We start from the raw sequence: 19,888 nt of genomic DNA on the forward strand, positions 1-19,888 counted from the left end.
CCCTACACGTAATCATACATAGTTGTGTGTTTTTTTCAAGAGGGAAGTGGGCTAATTTGGTATTTTGCAATTGGGTTGGTCTGCAACAATTAGTGTTGATTTGGCTTGTCTTAAAGTTTCAAATTCGCTATATTTTATTGTGTCTACTGTTGCTCATGAGAGTAGATATTTCAGGAAATGATATATCCTTTATTGGGTTCATCCCTTCCTTATGTATGATATGCATAAAAACCACTGTATGTTTCTGGGAGAAAGTGGTGTGCAAAGGGGGAAGATGTGTACAAGGATACTCTATAGTCAGAGGTTCCTGTTCGATATCTCATGAAAAATAACCACCTTAGAGAAAGGACTTCATTTGTTGTTATGTTGGCCTTGAACATGATTGTCTCTGGTAGAAGGATACATCTAAATTTCATCATGAAAATAAAAAGCACAATGTTATGGTAATTTCTTGTATGTTACTCATGGCTTGCTTAGATATACTCTTTTATGTACCGGAATAGTTATTTTGTTTGGCATTTTGTGTATTGCTCTATGTGACTGTATTGGTGAATATTTTATGTTGTTACAGCATACTTTTAAAAAAAGTATGATTTTGCATTTCTCAGATTGTGTGACCTGGAATATTACTAATGCCGGATTTTGTACGGGCATGTATATCTGTAAAAGGATGTCTGTGTGCGTCTCTGAAATTTGATATATCTTAATTGAAGGATGGAGCTGCCAAGACCATTATCTTCCAATTTCAGTGTGTGACGTGGAAATTGGAAAAACTATTAAGCAGTTTACCATATGACGATTTAGACATCTCAGAGGAAGTTAAAGAACAGGTAGAACTTGGATAAATGTGGATTTTTTCTTCCACTACTAATACTGTTTTTGTTTCTGCAGTTTCCTTAAGTGAATCTACTAATATCATCTGCTTTTCTAGGTGGATTTGGTGAGAACACAACTGAAACGAGCCACGGAAAAATATGGGTATATGATATCTAAAATGCCATCTTGTGAATTATCCCAGCCCCTGGCTCAAGAAATCAGTCATGTTCTTGGCAAAACTGTGAGCGGATTGCATAAACAAAACAGCTGTCCTGAATATCTATCAGAACTCGGCAGCATTCTTCAAAGCAATGAAGATAAAAGCTGCAGCACATATAGGGCAGGATCTCGATTGGAAAGAACGAGGAGCATCCATGCTTCTTCTGAGGTTTCCTTTTCGAGTATAACTGCTACTGAAATTCAAGAAATTTCTGGGAGCAGGAATCTACCTGAAGTTAAAAAGCCTGAAGCAATTGTAATTCCTGAAGATTTTCTTTGCCCTATATCCTTGGAACTAATGAGAGATCCTGTTATTGTTGCCACTGGTCAGGTAAAATCATTTCGTATGATGCCTAAAATAAAAGGCATGTATTTTTCCTGCACAATTTTCAGCGCATCCATATTTTAATATTTCTTTCTTCTGCAGACATATGAGAGATCGTACATACAGAGATGGGTTGATTGTGGAAATACAACGTGTCCAAAAACTCAGCAGAAGCTACAACATTTGATCCTTACACCAAATTATGTTCTAAGGAGCCTTATTTCTCAGTGGTGTATAGAGCACAACATTGAGCAACCAACAGGACTAACCAACGGAAAATTAAAAAAGAGCGATGGATCATTCAGAGATGTTACTGGTGACATAGCAGCCATTGAAACTCTGGTCCGGAAGCTCTCCTGCAGGTCCGTTGAGGAGTGTAGAGCAGCTGTTGCCGAAATTCGAACACTATCCAAAAGAAGCACTGACAATAGGATACTAATTGCTGAAGCTGGAGCAATTCCAGTTCTAGTCAACCTTTTAACTTCAGAAGATGTAATGACACAAGAAAACGCAGTTACTGCAATACTCAACCTTTCTATATATGAAAACAACAAGGGACTTATAATGCTTGCTGGTGCCATTCCATCCATTGTCCAAGTCCTCCGAGCTGGAACCATGGAAGCAAGAGAAAACGCAGCAGCAACTCTTTTTAGCTTGTCACTTGCGGATGAGAACAAAATAATAATCGGAGCTTCAGGGGCTATACCAGCTTTGGTAGAATTGCTCCAAAATGGAAGCCCTAGAGGGAAGAAGGATGCAGCAACGGCATTGTTCAATTTATGCATATATCAAGGGAACAAAGGCAGAGCCATAAGGGCAGGGATCATCACAGCACTGTTGAATATGCTCACAGATTCAAGCAAATCAATGGTTGACGAAGCGCTTACAATAATGTCGGTTCTTGCCAGTCACCTAGAGGCAAAGGTTGCCATAGTAAAAGCCAGCACTATACCAGTTTTAATCGATCTTTTGAGGACCGGATTACCTCGCAACAAAGAGAATGCAGCTGCCATTTTACTTGCTTTGTGCAAGAGGGATACTGATAACCTTTCATGTATCAGTAGACTTGGCGCTGTCATCCCACTTTCTGAACTTGCTAGGACTGGTACAGAAAGAGCCAAACGGAAGGCTACTTCATTATTGGAGCATCTTCGTAAGTTAAAACAGCTTTGAATGGCGCGGTTCTGCAAAGAACCTTAAATTTAATATATTTCTCTCTCATTATTTGACATAATTTTCCATACTTCGGTTTGCAAACTGATCAGATCAATTGAGGATGAAATAAGAAAGTCAGCCTCATTGGTCCAGTTCATTCTTTCCTTGTTTTGTTCTTTTTTCAACCTCTGTATGAGCGTGTAAAGTAATCAATTAATATATTGTTTCTTCAAGAAATTTATACAGAAGTTTCTGTTTTGCTCTTGATTTGTTGGTCCTGTTGAAGTTCTATACTTTGGCATGGTCACACAACATCAACATATTTGGCCACCATAGACTTATAGCATTGGGCCACTGATATAATGAGCTCGTTTGTATAATAAGATTTCTATAAAGTGATTTTACTTTATAGTTTTAAAACTAATAAAAATTATTTTAGATTCAATTGTTATTGATCTAAAAAAAAAATTTAACATTCAATAATTTAGATATTTATCATTAGATATTTTTAGATGATAAAATTCACATTTTTTTAAATATTTTAAAAATTGATATTTATGAGAAGTTTCTGAAAAGAATTTTTTATTTTAATCATTTTTTGAAATTTTATTATTTAAAAAAAATTATCAAATAAATGAAATGTCTAAAATAATATTTTAAAATAATTATTCAAACGATTTATTTTTAATTGAAGCTTTATTTTTATTTTAAATATTATAACAAAACGATAAAATACTAAGAAAATATTTTTTTTAAAAATCTTTAAGCAAACAGATATAATAATATCAATAAAAATCATTGATCAAGATTTGAGATGCCTGATAAGTGTTAATATTATTTTTTGTTAATATTATTTTTTTGTTGCAGTGATGGTCCTGAGGGAAGGTTGATTTGGGTAATTGCCTAGGGCCTATTATTTTAGGGGCACCAAATATTTTGCTACTTCATTAAGGATATAGAGATATTAAAGTATAAAAAAGATGATAGTGAAATAAAAAATTAACAAATGTTCCTCTCAATATAAGATTTGAGTTGTACAACAGACTATACATGACAATATTTTTAATTTTGTTTAGTATTAAATGTTAGATCATTGTTTTCTTTGCTAATATTGAATTATTTAAAAGATATTTATTTGTTTCTCTAATATTTGTATATTTTATAGAATAATATTTATTATTTATTTAACTTTTGTGTTTCGTGGAAAAAAATATTAAATTAAAATTGATAAAATCTTATTTGAAATCTATTAATTCACGAGATAAATTAAATAGTCTTATTTTTTTTATTTTTATCGATTTTAAGGACAATAATTTAAAATAATTTGTTAAAAACCTTAATTACAATTAAATTTTTAATAATTTTAAAAGAATACAAAAAGTAATATTTAAATAATTACACAAATGTATTTTTTTACGTAGTGGAAGAATAATAATATTTTCATTTACGGATAGGAGTTAACAGAGTCCCAAAAATTATAAACTTCAAACATTCATTAACTGCAGACAAATCTCATTCTTAATATTCTTCTCAAAATCATGGGAATCTGTACAATGAATAATGTGTTAAACAAAAGGGACATTTGAATTGAATGGAGCACACTTGTCCTCTTTTGACTTTCTGAGATAAATATCTGACTCCAACACCTTCTCTGCTTGGATGACCCACCACTTGCAGACACGTTTTTTTTCTTAAATTGATTGGTTAAATGATCTATTTAGTTGTGGTTTTTTTGGAAGAAAACTCAAAGTACTCATCTTCAATGGGTTTATAACATGAAACATGTTTTTTCCCGAAATATCTTCCAGCGTTTACCTGTTTGTTTTAGATTATGGTAAAAGCAAATGGAGACACACTTTTCAATACACTTCCCATTAGCATTTGTGTTATGAGCACCCACACTTCCCATTATCTTTTTGTGTTCCACTAATTATTTATAAATAAAAGCGACTTTTACATTTATCTATGTGTCTTACTAAATTTAAATGTTTGTATTGAAAAAAATAAATGTTAAAATGTTTAAAACACATCTTTCAATAACTTTTTTTTAACTCAATATTTTTATAATTTATCCACTAAAACAAAATCACAATTTATAAAAAGAATTCAAATAATTTTTATAAAAAACTACTCAAAACAATTTTTTATTCAAACAATTTTAAAATTATTTTTAAATTCTAATTTTATTTTTAATTTTTTTAACAAATAGATGAAAATCTTACTATTGATTATTTTTAGAAAAAAAAAGTAAGAGATGGACTCTAAATACATAAGTCTCTTAGACTTTAGAAATGAAGGAGGAAGACGATGAAATCTAATGTAAGAATTTAAAATTTGATTTGATGATGAAGTTGTCTTCATATTTTCGTTAAAGTGATCAATTTGCCCCTTAAGCAATTTGTCTTTAAGTACTTCAATAGTACCCGTGATCAAAATAATGACAAGTGGACGGTTAAAATCACTAATGTCACAATAACATACAAAATCGATTGTGGTGAAAACTAAATACAATAGCAAATGATCTGATTTATTTTTGTCAAAACTAAAAGGTACCCTTTCTAAAGGACTAAATTGAATTCCGTATCTTTTTTTAAAAAAAAGATGAGAATGACCTTCTCGAAAAATAATAATCTCAACTTATTTTTAATAGATATTTCTTTTAAAATAAAATATAAAAAATGTATTATTTAAAAAGTTAGTTTGTCAAGTACAAATATTTTTGAATTTGGATTGAGTTATTTTCACATAGATTTATAAAGTTATTTATTTAAATAAAATAATAAAATAAAAGACAAAAGAAAAAATGAAGAAGATAAAAAAAAAAAAATCTGAAAATTGACACAATGATAATTGACAAAATTCAAAATCTATTCCAATAACTTAAATAATAGACATAATTCATTGAACACATTTATTAAGAGAAAATTTTAAACTATTTTAAATCTATCTCTGAAATGAGTTTATAATTGTCAATTTAAATCAAAACTCCTTATAAACTTAAATAAGTTATATATGACACTATTTTCTAAACTCATACTAAATTTACATTATATTTTTTTTGAAATAAATTAAATATAAGGAAGTTAAGTACATTCACTTGCGGATAACATTAATTAAATCTAAGATAAAAATATTATAATTTAAAATTATTATGATCAAATTAAAATAAACAAATTTCATCTTAATTTATCAAAATATAGATTAGTTTCCTACTCTTCTAGTTCTTATCAATCCCTTAACTTATTTTTGAGCTGCAAGTTAGTCACTTAACTTTTAAAAATGTCATTTTAATCCTTTAATTTTACTTTGTTAGTTCAAATTAGTTATTTTTGTCAATTTAATGTTAAATTTAACAAATTTCTTAACTTAATTTCAATTAACGTTTTAATTATTTATTTTTTTTTTCTTCTTGAGTTGCTCATTTATTTTAATTTTAAGTGACAATTTGATATTTTATGTTTTAAAATGTCAACAATGTTGTCCTTTTTTTTTTTACAAAAATCATCAAAATTTTCAAATAAAACCCATAAAATTTAATTATCATCTTCAATAAAATGCAAATTTAATCAAATTCATAACTTAAATCTTTAAATAAACTCATATTTTCATTCTTTATTTGATGTTGTTGGAGATGAAAATATGAGTTTATTTGAATATTTGAGTTATGGATTTGATGAAATTTGGATTATATTGAAGATGATTATTAATTTTATGGGTTTTGTTTGAAAAATTTGATTATTTTTTTGTAAAAAAAAAAGAATAACATTGTTGACATTTTAAAATATAAAATATCAAATTGTCACTTAAAATTAAAATAAATGACCAAATTGAGAGAAAAAAATAACGAACTAAAACATTAACTGAAATTAAGTTAAGCGACTAGTAATTTAGTCACATAAATATAATATTTTAATACTATACGACATTTAGAAATGCTATTATTTAATTTTATTATTATTATTATCCTAAAATAAATAATTTTATTATTATTATGGTTGTTTATTCGTTTAATATAAATTTAATTAATGTTATCTTCTTTCTATAAAAATCTTTGATTCTCAAAATTTCTTCCCCAATAAAATAAAGTTCAGTTCTTCTTCTTCTATACATGCTAGTTGCAATTGCCTCTTATCTTCATGTTGGAATAAGGATATTCAACAAATAATAAATCAAAGGAATATATTTTTCAAAAGAACTCTCAAACATATACACAAAGTGAACACTTCACAGTTCATACTCAGTTACTAACTCAGATTCACTAGAATAATAAACCCCAAATTTCAAATATCTTAACTCAGTTTTGGGTGTAAAAGAAACATTGCATTGTATTGGAAGGAGGAGAACTTAATGTGCCCAAAATGAGGGGAAAATAAAAAATTTCCATTACATAACAGTTTTGGAACGCTACACACTGTTTCTATTTTCTAATATCAAAATTTTGGAACGCTACTCACTGTTTTGAATTTTACCCCCAAAACCTCCATCCAAAGGCAGCACTTGTTTTTGTTTGACAGACACTACAATTGAACAGAAGCGGAAGCATAGTAATAAGCACTTAACTACTCTTTCTTCTTTTCCTATGGTTAATGCCTTTATCATATTTTAACGTCGCAAAACCAAGGACACTCTATACCTACAGGTTCATTCACCAGTGTCAACCATTTGCTTTTTCTATTCAACATGCTTCATTATTCAATCAACCTCCTTCCATTTTCTCTTCACTCTTACGTCAATTTTCCAATACCCTTATCCATGTCAAGTCAATCCACGCACAGGTTATTAGGAATTGTGTATCTACTCAACACTTTCTGGCTGCAAAACTTATCAAGTCCTATTCTGATTTGGGTTTTCATAAAACTGCATACAAGGTGTTTGATCAATGTCCTCACCCGGAAACCACTCTTTGTAATGCTATGATGGACGGATTCCTTAAGAACAAGGAATACAACGAGGTTCCCAAGTTGTTCAAAATGATGGGGTCTTGTGATATTGAAATGAATAGTTACACTTGTGTCTTTGCTCTTAAGGCCTGTACTGGTTTATTGGATAATGAGAATGGTATGGAAGTTGTTAGGATGGCTGTTAGGAAGGGATTCCATTTGCATCAGCATGTTGGAAGTTCAATGATTAACTTTTTGGTGAAATTGGGGAATCTTGATGAGGCGCGAGTGGTCTTTGATGGGATGCCTGAAAGGGACGTTGTCTGTTGGAATTCAATTATTGGGGGTTATGTGCATGAGTGCCTCTTCAAGGAGGCAATTAAAATGTTTGTCGAGATGATTGGTTCTGGGGTTAGGCCAAGTCCTGTGACTTTGGCTAGCTTACTCAAAGCATGCGGTGAAAGTGGACTCAAGAAACTTGTAACGTGCGTTCATGCTTTTGTCCTTGCATTAGGCATGGGCGATGATGTTTTTGTGCTTACTACATTGGTTGATATGTATTGTAATGTGGGTGACACTGACAGTGCTTTTTTGGTTTTCAATAGCATGTGCAGTAAAAATTTGATTTCATGGAATGCTATGATTTCGGGATGTGTTCAAAATGGTATGGTGCCTGAATCTTTTGCTCTCTTCCATAGACTGGTCCAGAGTGATGATGGGTTTGATTCGGGGACCTTGGTAAGCCTTATTCGGGGATGTTCTCAAACATCCGACTTGGAAAATGGAAAAGCCATCCATGCTTATATCATTAGAAAAGGACTTGAATCCAATCTAGTTTTATCCACCGCAATTGTTGACATGTATTCGAAATGTGGTGCCATAAAGCAGGCAACTAAAGTTTTCAGATCAATGGAAAAAAGGAATGTAATTACTTGGACTGCTATGCTGGTGGGTTTATCACAAAATGGCTATGCAGAGGATGCCTTGAAATTATTTGGTCAGATGCAAGAAGAAAATGTGTCTGCCAATTCTGTCACTCTTGTTAGTCTTGTGCATTGCTGTGCTCACCTAGGATCTCTCAAGAAAGGAAAGAGCGTCCATGCTCATTTGATCCGGCATGGTTACGCATTCAATGCCGTTAATATTTCAGCCTTGATTGATATGTATGCCAAGTGCGGTAAAATTCACTCTGCTGAGAAGCTATTCTATAATGGATTCCATTTAAAAGATGTTATACTCTGTAACTCTATTATTACGGGTTACGGAATGCACGGTCAAGGACATCAGGCTCTTGTTGTCTACGATAGAATGCTAGAGGAAGGGCTCAAGCCAAACCAAACTACATTTGTTTCTCTGCTAACAGCATGCAGTCACTCAGGCCTTGTTGAAGAGGGTAGGACTTTGTTCCACTCTATGGAAAGAGATCATAACATTAAGCCTAGTGATACACACTATGCTTGTTTTGTGGATCTTCTTAGTCGAGCAGGCTGTCTCGAGGAAGCAGATGCATTGGTGAAACAAATTCCTGTTGAACCGAGCACTGATGTGCTCGAAGCTTTGCTCAGTGGTTGCAAAATCCATAGAAATATTAACATGGGAATACAAATTGCAGATAGATTAATTTCTTTAGATTACTTGAACACAGGAACTTATGTCATGTTGTCAAATATATATGCTGAAGCAAGAAAATGGGAATCAGTTAATTACATAAGGGGCCTCATGAGGATAAGGGGTTTGAAGAAAACACCTGCTTTTAGTTTAATTGAAGTAGGGAACCAAGTCTACACATTTTTTGCTGGTGATGATTCACATCCTGGTTGGGCAGATATTAAGCAATTGTTAGAAAATTTGAGGCTTGAGGTGGAGGCTTCAGGGTATGTTCCCGATACCAGTTGCGTTCTTCGCGACGTAAATGAATCAATGAAGGTTCAGTTTCTCTGGGGACATAGTGAGAGATTAGCTATAGCATTTGGTCTTCTAAACACACCATATGGAAGCTTGATTAGAATCACTAAAAATCTTCGTGTATGTGTTGACTGTCATACTGTCACCAAATACATATCAAAAATAGTTAAGAGGGAAATTATTGTTAGGGATGCTAACCGTTTTCATCACTTTATTAATGGGGAATGCTCCTGTAATGGTTATTGGTAATTATGACATGCTGGGTAGTTTTGGACAAATGGCAAAAGCTACCTTAAAGTTAAAAGGACATTATTATTTGGTACCCATATCTCTAATTTGGTTGAATCATGGCCTATGAAGGCTGGATTTCCAAATAAGGTGAAGTATTTGTGTCGGATATGTATTGCACACCAATATTTCTAACATATTCTCAGATATGTATGTATCTTCGAAAGTATTCGTATTTTTTTAATTATTTTAAAAAAAATTGGTCATCGTACACGTTTGGGATATATCATAGTTCATAAATACAATTTAGCATTATCATATTCATCTTTGCTGAAAGAAAATAAGCTTTCTCTCTCCCTTGAAAGTGGAGACAAACTCTACAACTTTTGTTAGGATCACAAATATCTTTTTTAAATTGTGATCACAAGTAACATTATAGTTATACATTAATGACGAATGATCGATGTCTTTTTCACTATAGTTATACATTAATGAGAAATGATCAATGTCTTTTTCATTATAGTTATATATTAATGAGAAATAATCAATGTTTTTTTTCTTTACAAGTATTTTGCATCGGACAACTATCATTCCTACTCATTTAAACTTCTTTGATGAAGAATGATCAATGTCTTTTTTTTTACAAATATCTTACATATATATAATTTTTTATTTATTAAAATTTAGTTAGCATGCATATATATAGGTCTTATTATATCCTGGATTTCAAATACTTTTTGTATCCATATTGTATCAGACATGCTTATACCACTAAAACATAATTGAATGACAGCAAACTAAAATGTTTCTAACAGTTTTTGCTGCACCAACTAAGGCATGAGCTTCAACATTTTTTTTCTCTTCAAATACTACTAATTCAAGAGTTTTCTAAATAACTAAGTTACTGAACTCCTGACAATTCAAAATAACAGATTTTAAGAGATCAAAAAATAAAATAAAAAAGATTTTACCTCTGCTGGCTTGGTAGCTCCATAGAGACAGTTTACCAACATTCAGAATACTTTATCCTAAATGATAAGCATGGCCATAACTAACAATAAGGCCTAATGTATTTTGGGTCTAATTGGATATAGAATTTGAACTTTTTATACTTTTCCCCCTTACTACTAGTGTTTGGGCAATTAAGGTCCCCTAATTTGGTTCACATTTTTTCTAATTGCTTGATTGGTTCATCTATTGATGCTGATTGGAGAGGCTGCTGTGTGATGAAAACTGTATCGGAATATCTTTTCTGAATGAAAAATGATGATACCATAACGCGACAATCACTTTTGTTATATGGTTTTGTATGTTTAATCTAAATTTATAATCAAATTTAACAATCACATCTTTGTTAATAGTTTTATTACAAAGAGAGATCATCGTTCATATTTTTATTTGTTTGAAATTGCACATCATTAGATGTTTTTAGTTTTAACCCTTGATAGAGTATTTGATGATTAAAAAATAATATTAACGATAAACCAAAAGACTAGACATCATTTTTGAAAATGAAAGCTTCTAGATGTTTGGATTTTATAAATGGTAATTTACAATTTTTTTAATTTGAGAAAAAAATTCGATTTTTTTGATAAATTTTTTTAAAATATTTCTCAACAAATTTTTTGAAAAAAAAATCGATTTAAAATTTTTCTGAGAAAAAAAAAGTTTATTAATTTTTTTCTGATATTTTTTCAAAAAAAATAAATTTAAAAAAATTTTGAAATAATAAATCTTAAAATTAACAAAATCAGAATTGCTTTTGAGATTTAGGATTTTTGAAAGTTGAGTAGATAAAAATCAAATCTAAATATAAAATATAAGTGGGTATCCAATTGGTTCATAAATAAACCGAATTATAACCACGTAATTTTAAACGAATATTTAAAATGAATTTGAATTGGGTTTTAGATTTGAGACACGTAACCGAATTTTTTGAAGAATTCTAGATGGTGTATGCTTAATGGCAGACGAAAGATGCTTCTTAAGTAAAAAGAATAATTCACTTTCTGGTCCAATACTCCAATATCATTTTTGAAATCACACCTCCTAAGCTCTTCCAGTTCAAATATTCAATCACCCGACTATGATTGTAGTGTGGACTCTAACTTTGTCATTAATATCTCTCTTTAAAAACAAAAATATACTGTTTAATAAATTTAATTATAATGCACTTTCAACTTAATAAATTTTAAATTGTCGGTAGGTTGCACTCAAGTAATTATGATATATATTAAATATTTTTAATAATTTAATAGTTGTGATTGTAACCGTTTCTTATATAACAATTAAATAAATGTTTAATTATTTGCCTGGTATTCCCACCGTTATTCACTTTGACAAAGGCAAACATATTCAAGGGAAATTCCTTAGTTAATTAATTAAATGGATCTTGGTCTTAGATTCAACTTACAAATTATAACTCCATGCAATGCAATTATTTTTTGGCGGATAGCGGGGATATTAAAACGTTTCATTTTGAACGGGAATCACTCTTTAATTATACTCACTAAAAAGGATCTATCAGTTAGAAAACTTAAGTATTTGTTCCACATGTACAAACAAACTAAAGTCAACATAAATCTCATTTTCACATGTATCCGCTGCCATGCCTTTGAAATTTCACCGATACTTCAATCCACGCCGCGATTACCGTTGGTCACGTCTTTAATATATAATAGACAACTATATAATATGATATCATGGTATGTATATGATTTCATTGAACTAAACATTTTTTTCCTTAAAAAAACCACAAAGTCGACTATATTGAACCATTTTGAAAAGGACAATAATACAGGTGTACAGCTACGTAGCAATGTGAAATGTGATATTAGTAGGTTGAACGTTTTTAAATTTAAATCTAAGATGTCGCAGTTGTGTAAGTTAATTATGAAGATATTTACTATTTTTCGATAAAAAAATAGTCAAACAATACAAGTGTACAACTATATATCAATCCTACACCTTAAGAGAGGAAAAACTTTATTTTAATTTTAAGTGACAATTTGATATTTTATGTTTTAAAATGTAAACAATGTTATCCTTTTTTTTACAAAAATTCAAAAAAAATCATCAAAATTTTCAACCAAAACCCATAAAATTCATTATCATCTTCAATAAAATGCAAATTGAATCAAATTCATAACTTAAATCTTGAAATAAACTCATATTTTCATTCTTTATTTGATGTTGTTGGAGATGAAAATATGAGTTTATTTGAATATTTGAGCCATTGATTTTATGAAATTTGCATTATATTGAAGATGATTATTAATTTTATTAGTTAAGGGACCACTGATATAATTTAACCATAATTTTACAATAACAACAATTGATTTTGAGATGTCACTGTATTTCTATAACTGCATGAGAGAATAACTATGTGAATAATTGTGGTCGGATATCGATGTATAATAATTTTATATTGACAATATATACTCATCAATCTCTTACTATTATTTAAAAAGTTAAATAATATGTATTTTTAGATTTGTGGCTGTGAACACACAAAAATCACTCAAATAAAAAATAGAGAAAGTGGTGAGACAAATATGATATATTGAAGATAGATTAAAAAATTTACTTAATGAAGAAACTATTATATAATTATAAATATTTATATAAAAAAATATATCAATGTATGTATAAAATTTTTAGAGATTATAAAATTATACTATTTTATACTTAAAAAATTGAAAATTATACTCTTCTCTACATATTTTCATATTTTAAAATTCTTTTATATTTTTAATTTTTAAAGTTATCAAAAATATATTTCACTGTAACCGAAGAAACATTTAATAATTTATCTGTCATATTATTGAACACTTAATTTTAGTATAAAAAGATATAAATTATTTTTTCATCAATAAAAAATCACAAATTTAATGAGGTAATTTTCCTCAATTTAATAAACTTGTTCATGATGTGATAGAAAAAAATAAGATGTTATATGAATATATAAAAATTAGAGCTATTCAATCAAAATGAATATGGTTGTTAGAAAATTTGCAATTGGGGTCTATCTTTGAATATTGAAAACATGGTTCTTGAAAATCATGGGTACAAGATGACATGGCTTAAGTGACAAACAGTCCTTGGTACGTACTTTGATGTTTCTATTTTGGCACTTTTCCTTAAAAAAACTGTCTTGTTTTAAAAATAATTAAATATGCCTTCTTTATTGACCAAGGAATCCAAAAATCAGGAACAACTATAAATTCATGGATTTATGTTGCAACCCACCATTTCAAATCACAACTCAATTAGCCCTTTGGTAGTTGTGTAAACACAAAAGTGAATTTGTTTTTTTATAAGCCTTATAAAAAAGGCTAGCTATATATTTTCTATGCTCTATAATCTTTAGTGCCTCACCCTCACAATTTTTTGTTGTCATTTTGAGGTATTAATTATGGGCAACACCTTTGGTTCAAAAAAGACAACAAAGGTAATGAAAATAGATGGTGAAACATTAAAACTAAAAACACCAATAAGAGTAGGGGAAGTGCTTAAGGATCATCCAGGTCTTGTTTTGTTAGATTCTGAAGCAGTTAAACATTATGGTGTTAGAGCAAAACCATTGGAAGCACACAAAGAGTTACAACCAAAGAGGCTTTATTTTCTTGTGGAGCTTCCAAAAGAAATAAAACCAAGAAGGGTTCGTTCTGGCATTAACATGAGTGCTAAAGATCGTCTTGATAATTTGATGCTTACTAGGAGATCTACTTCTGATTTATCAATCATGAAACAAAGCAAAAGGGATGATAATGATAATGATAATGATGATGATGAAAAACATGGTGAAGAGAATATTAATGGTGGAGTTAGGTTGAAAGTGAGGCTTCCTAGATCAGAGGTTGAGAAGTTGATTCGTGATTGTAAAGATGAAGCTGAGGCTGCACACAGAATCATGAGTTTCTATAAGACTAATGAAAACACACAAAATCAGAATCAAGTTAAGGATACTACAACGAGACGTGAGGTTTGTTTTTTTCATTTTATTATATTTTTACTAATTTCATGGTCATGGCATGCCTTGTTTTAAACTTTAAAATTTTTTAATAAAAAAAAAAACTTTAACTTTTTTTAATATATATGATAAATTTAGAGTGAGGAGATGATATATATTAAATTTATTCAAGTATATATTTTTTAGTATGGAACTTCATACGATCATTGAAATTTTTATAAGAGTACATGTGAAGTTGCTAAATTCTAAAATAAATGCGGTTTTAACAAATATATTTTTGGTTTAAAGTAAATCTCGTTTTACTTTTTCGATACAGCTTTAACTATTTTATCTTTAAATTATTTATGATAATTGTTATTAATAGTCAATAGTTAATGAGATAATTTTATAAAAGAAAATTGATGTATATATTAATTTTCTTTGATTCACTTTCACTTATATTTATCTCCAATATATTACTTAATTTTAAACGAAAAGTAATTTCTTGTCTTAAAATATGCGTGCTTAAGAAATTCAAAGGTCAAATGTCAACTTTATGTGTATACCTTAAAGGCGAGAAGGAGATATTAAATTTGTCATCATCTTTGCTTTGAAAAGTTTTGGTCAATGATGTGTTTGAACTCTCTGCAGATTTCATATTCAAAAGAGTTTCCATCTAATGTTAAATGATTTTTTTTATTATTATTAATTATAAATGAGCATCAATATGAGGTTTCTATTTTTCTAAGTGCTTGTGTTAAATTTACAGAAGAGGGTGAGTTTTATGCCAATAAATGAAGGAGGAATTCAAGTAGCTGTGGCTTCATAATAACATTCCTGGAGAATTTCTCACCATATGGAGGAGATTTTGTTATGCTTAATTAGTTAAATAAGAGTCAGTGTTATTCATACTATGCGTAGGATCACAACTGGTTACAACTTTTAGGTGTTTGTATGAATTATATTAGTTTCTTTTCATAGAACAGAATAATCTTTATAATGTCTTTAGTAAAATTAGTTGCTATTTGTAGAGACACCAGTTGTGACTTGTTGTAAACCTATGTTGTATAGATAGTTCAATTCCTATGTACATATTGGGGATATATGTGTGAGTACGTGTGACCTCATATTAGAGAAGAAACATTAATGAATGAATGGCTTTATACTTAATTAATTTCCAATATTCTCTTGTTATTTTACCTTGTTTTCCTATTATTTACACGTGACAAAAAAAAATGTTACCATTATTTGATTTTTCAATAAAAAAATTGTTACCATTATTTGATTTTTTCAATAATATCATTCATTTCATGTATTTTTTTATCCGCTATAAAGAGTTAACAAAATAATAGTTAATATTATTTTAAATTTTAAAACAATAGTTAAAAAAAAAAAGAAGAATATCTTAAAAATGAATAGAGTGAGTCATTATGTACAACAACCTAAGAGTGTGATTGGACAGGGTAATTGAAATTCTAGAAAAGTAAAATTCCAAGCAATTCAAAATTCAAATGCTTCAATTAAATTTTTTTTTAGATAAAAGATGTTCATTTAAATTTAAATTTGAGCTATTTTTATAAATTTGATAAGTTTTGGGGCAAAAATGGAGATTATATTTGGGCCAAAACTGAAATTTTGTAAAAGGTTAGGGACTATGTTGCAAATTTATGGACCAATTTGCAATATTGGCAAATTTTTAGGGACCAATATACAAATATATACAGGGATTAACATACAAAATGTGAATCATATAGGGTCAAAATGGTAAATATGCAAAAATTATATGGATCATTTAATGATTTATATATTATAAAGTAAATAGAGAATTTGAATGCTTAAGTTTTAGATGGAAGTTGAAATTCTTTAAATTTAGCTTTGACAAATTATCTCGTGAAGTCCCTTTATTTTGAAAACTCTCCAAACTTATTATCCAAACATTGTAACTTGCTTGAAGGATTTGCATTCCCTAAAAAATTACATTTCCTAAAAAAATCCCTCATCCAAACCACTCTTAATTGAAAATTATAGGAAAACTAAAATTTCAAACAATTCAAATGCTTCAATTGAATTCATTTCATTTTTATATTTTGTTGTTTGGATAAAAAACAAAGGACTATTTTTATAAATTTTAAAAGTTTTGCGGCAAAATTGATTTTCCTTAAAGAAAAAAATAAAATTTTCATTACATCAATCCGTTGAAAATTTAGTGGTCAATTAAAAAATAAGAAGAATGAATTAAAAATAAAATATAATGAATTACACCACGACTTGACAGTTTTTTGAAAGTAAACACTACTTTAACAACCGCTTCAAATTAATTTAATTAAAAAAATTATTTTATTTTACGAATTCTTTTAGTGGCTACTTTTCTTATTAATTCGGTGTTAACTATCTCTCTTCAATAATCTCCCATTTTCGGCGCCTCTTTTATAGATATCAAAAGCATATTTTGTTGCTTCAATTTCTCAAAAAATGAGTTATGGAATTTGTTTGTTAGAGTTGTGCGTGATCTCTATCTGATCTGAATGTTAAATATAAATTTTATGCAATGAAAATTGTATTAATGGATCATAAGGTTTAATTCTTTCTTTTATAAATTCAAAGTTTTAAATTATACACAACAAACTTATTTGCTATGTTATTAATTTAACAAATTTGTATTTCATATTTGGCTAAATTACATTTGTGGTCCCCTAACTTAATTTCAGATAACGTTTTAGTCCTTTATCTTTTTTTTTCTTCCCGATTTAGTCTTTTATTCCTAACAATATCAAATAAAGTATGAAAATATGAGTTTATTTGAAGATTTGCGTTACGAATTTGATAAAATTTGTATTATACTGAATAATATAATTAATTTTATGAGTTTTGATTGATTTTTTTATTTAATTTTTGTATAAAAAAGGATAACATTGTTGAAATTTTAAAACATAAAATATCAAATTGTCACTTAAAATTAAAATAAAGGACCAAGTCGGGAAAAAAAAGATAAATGACTAAAACGTTACCTGAAATTAAGTTAAGGGACCACATATGTAATTTAGCCTTCATATTTTTAGGGTACAATCGGAGACCAATTCAAATTAAATTTGCAAGATGGTATAATTGTTCGAGAATTAGAAACCAGTTTGATCACAGCCTCTCTGTACTCATTCATTTCATTTCCAGAAATTCGAAATGTTGACATGAATTACTTGATTGATAAATTTGTTTCAATTTGTCGTTGTTATTTTATTTTAGTTATTCACATTTTAATCATTATTATTTTTTAAATAGATGTCATGGGAGTTTTAGTTGGAGTGGGACAAGACATAGTTTATGCAATGGAAATGAACTGTGTACAAATATTATTGGAGCAAATGTGATCACAGGAAAAAGCATTGGTGATCAGATTTTATATACCAATGATGAATTTGATTTCATTTGTTTCAATTTTCCCATTTAAATTTCAGATAATACAATTTTCATTGTCGTTGTGTTTTGCAATGACCATAAATAAGAGTCAATGTCAATCTCTTTTTCAAGTTGGTTTGTATTTAAAGCACCATGTGCCGACACAAAAAATGTTGTGTACAAATTTCAATAATTTGTAAACATTATTTTCACAGTTAGATTTGTTTATTGTAAGTTATTTTTTGTTTGTGTGTATGGAATTAAATTGATGATAAAATTCAAATTATGTCTTTAATTTCAATGCCAGTAAAATTATGTCTTTAATGTCAATGTTAATTTTAATTATTATATTATATAAATTAATATAAAAATATATTTATCAAAATAGTAATTTACATCGCGCGACGCACGTGTTCAAAACAAAATTTGGTTGAAAATTTTGAACTTCCCTAAAAAAATTCCATTCCCTAAAAAAAATTCCATTCCCAAACACATTCTAATGGTTTTGGTTGGAATTAGGAGCACAAGAAGGAGGATGAAAACATGGTAATTTGCAAATTACTACCATATGATTCCTAAATTAGAACTCAACAACGAAACTGAGTGAATTTTCAATCAGCTACGAAGGATGGTCATACAACTATGGTAAATTAATTAGCTTGAACGATATCTTTAGCTTACATAATTATTCCAAAATTATGATATAAATATATGCATCATTAAAGTCTTTTCTTCGTTCATTGTCCTCATGAAAGGTTTTCGAAGACTTATCAAAGTCATAATAAACCTCAAAAAAATCTTTATATTAATAACGGGAGTTGAATTTTATTAATATGAGTCAACTCTTTTATCAATTTTTTTTCCGACGATCTTTGTTTTATTGGCGCATTCTTAAATCTAGGCGTTATTCTTTTTAGTTATTTGTTTTTCACTCTGTTTGGGTTATGTTATTGGCCAATTATCTTTTTTCCTTCATAAGCTTTGTTGGGTTATGTTTTTTGTTCTCTTGGTTTTCATTCTAATCTAGTTGTGTCTTGAATTTCCTATATTTAGCCGGTGAGTTTGGACTTAATACAATATTTATTCTACTAATACATTTATTATATTAAATTAAAACCCTTTATTACTTTCCTCCTCAGACATGAAAAATAAAAAGTAAAGAAAGTCACAAAAGTGTCGTCCAAAGTGGACGAGTTCATGTGCAAGAGTGTTGTAGTATATAAGCTCTCAAAACGTAGCCTGCACATGAAGAAAACTTTGAAGAGCTCTTTATGAAGCAAATTCCTCTTACTTTCGTTAAGCACGTGCAAGAAAGTGCACAATCCATTATTTGGATGGAAATGCACACTTCCGTAAACTAGTAGGGAACACCATCAAAGAACACACGCCGTCATTCAAAGAACGCCATCTTAGGCCAATCAAATGACACCCTACTACTCTCTCTCATTATTTTTTTGTTGTACCAATCGTTTCAATATAATACTAATTACTCCCATACAAAATAATTGATTCAATTGTAAAAAATATTCCTCACAAATAGATGATATTTTTAATATATTTGTTTTCAATTGTATCTTTTAGTTAATGTTATTTGTATTATTTTTTATGCAATCTATTTTATAATGTATTTATAATATCGATAATACATCAATTTTTACTAACGATATTTTAGTAAAAATAGTATTCACTATTTTATTTATACAATTTTTTAATATGTGTTAAATTATCAAATGATTCAATTATTTTAATATCAAAAAAATATTATTTTTTTCCATATCATTCTCAAATCAATATATTTTATTTTGCATTTATTTGTGGTAATAGTGAATACATAAGTATTTCCTTCAAAGTAAATTATATACAAAAATATATCAAATTACACTTATTTTAAAAAAATAGTTAATCACATTTTATCTAATACAATTTCAATAAAAAAATATCGTTTAAATTATCCTCTTTGACTAATAAATTTGATCAATATAAATTAAAAAAATTAAATGAAATAGAGATATTTTA

At 28.7% G+C, this 19,888-nt stretch overlaps 3 protein-coding genes across 3 annotated transcripts in view; all 3 read left to right on the forward strand.

Moving 5' to 3' along the window:
- The window catches only part of LOC101512750 (U-box domain-containing protein 11), a 3,830-nt gene extending 1,051 nt beyond the window's left edge, over positions 1-2,779 (forward strand). The window contains exons 2-4 of the mRNA XM_004505200.4: positions 714-830; positions 932-1,366; positions 1,463-2,779. Coding sequence (XP_004505257.1) covers positions 714-830; positions 932-1,366; positions 1,463-2,533 — 1,623 coding nt within the window. The 3' untranslated portion in view covers positions 2,534-2,779. The remainder of the gene's footprint in view (positions 1-713; positions 831-931; positions 1,367-1,462) is intronic.
- Positions 2,780-7,101: 4,322 nt separating this feature from the next.
- LOC101513076 (putative pentatricopeptide repeat-containing protein At3g23330) lies at positions 7,102-9,549 on the forward strand. The gene has a single exon (XM_004505201.3). It carries the CDS (start codon positions 7,102-7,104, stop codon positions 9,547-9,549), a length of 2,448 nt encoding a protein of 815 aa, XP_004505258.1.
- Positions 9,550-13,777: 4,228 nt separating this feature from the next.
- On the forward strand, positions 13,778-15,660 carry LOC101513403 (uncharacterized protein At1g66480). The gene is made up of 2 exons (XM_004505202.4): positions 13,778-14,512; positions 15,249-15,660. Exons 1-2 carry the CDS (start codon positions 13,943-13,945, stop codon positions 15,306-15,308), a joined length of 630 nt encoding a protein of 209 aa, XP_004505259.1. The 5' UTR covers positions 13,778-13,942; the 3' UTR covers positions 15,309-15,660.
- The last annotated feature ends 4,228 nt before the right edge of the window (positions 15,661-19,888 follow it).

This window comes from Cicer arietinum, chromosome 6 (assembly GCF_000331145.2).
Source record: "Cicer arietinum cultivar CDC Frontier isolate Library 1 chromosome 6, Cicar.CDCFrontier_v2.0, whole genome shotgun sequence".
In the NCBI taxonomy this organism is placed as follows: domain Eukaryota; kingdom Viridiplantae; phylum Streptophyta; class Magnoliopsida; order Fabales; family Fabaceae; genus Cicer; species Cicer arietinum.

Excerpts from the sequence above, each read along its gene's own strand:
- LOC101513076 (XM_004505201.3), top strand. The coding sequence starts at position 7,102 with ATGCCTTTATCATATTTTAACGTCGCAAAACCAAGGACACTCTATACC.
- LOC101513403 (XM_004505202.4), top strand. The coding sequence starts at position 13,943 with ATGGGCAACACCTTTGGTTCAAAAAAGACAACAAAGGTAATGAAAATA. Across the intron at positions 14,513-15,248 it reads ATACTACAACGAGACGTGAG|AAGAGGGTGAGTTTTATGCC; the intron begins GTTTGTTTTTTT and ends TTAAATTTACAG.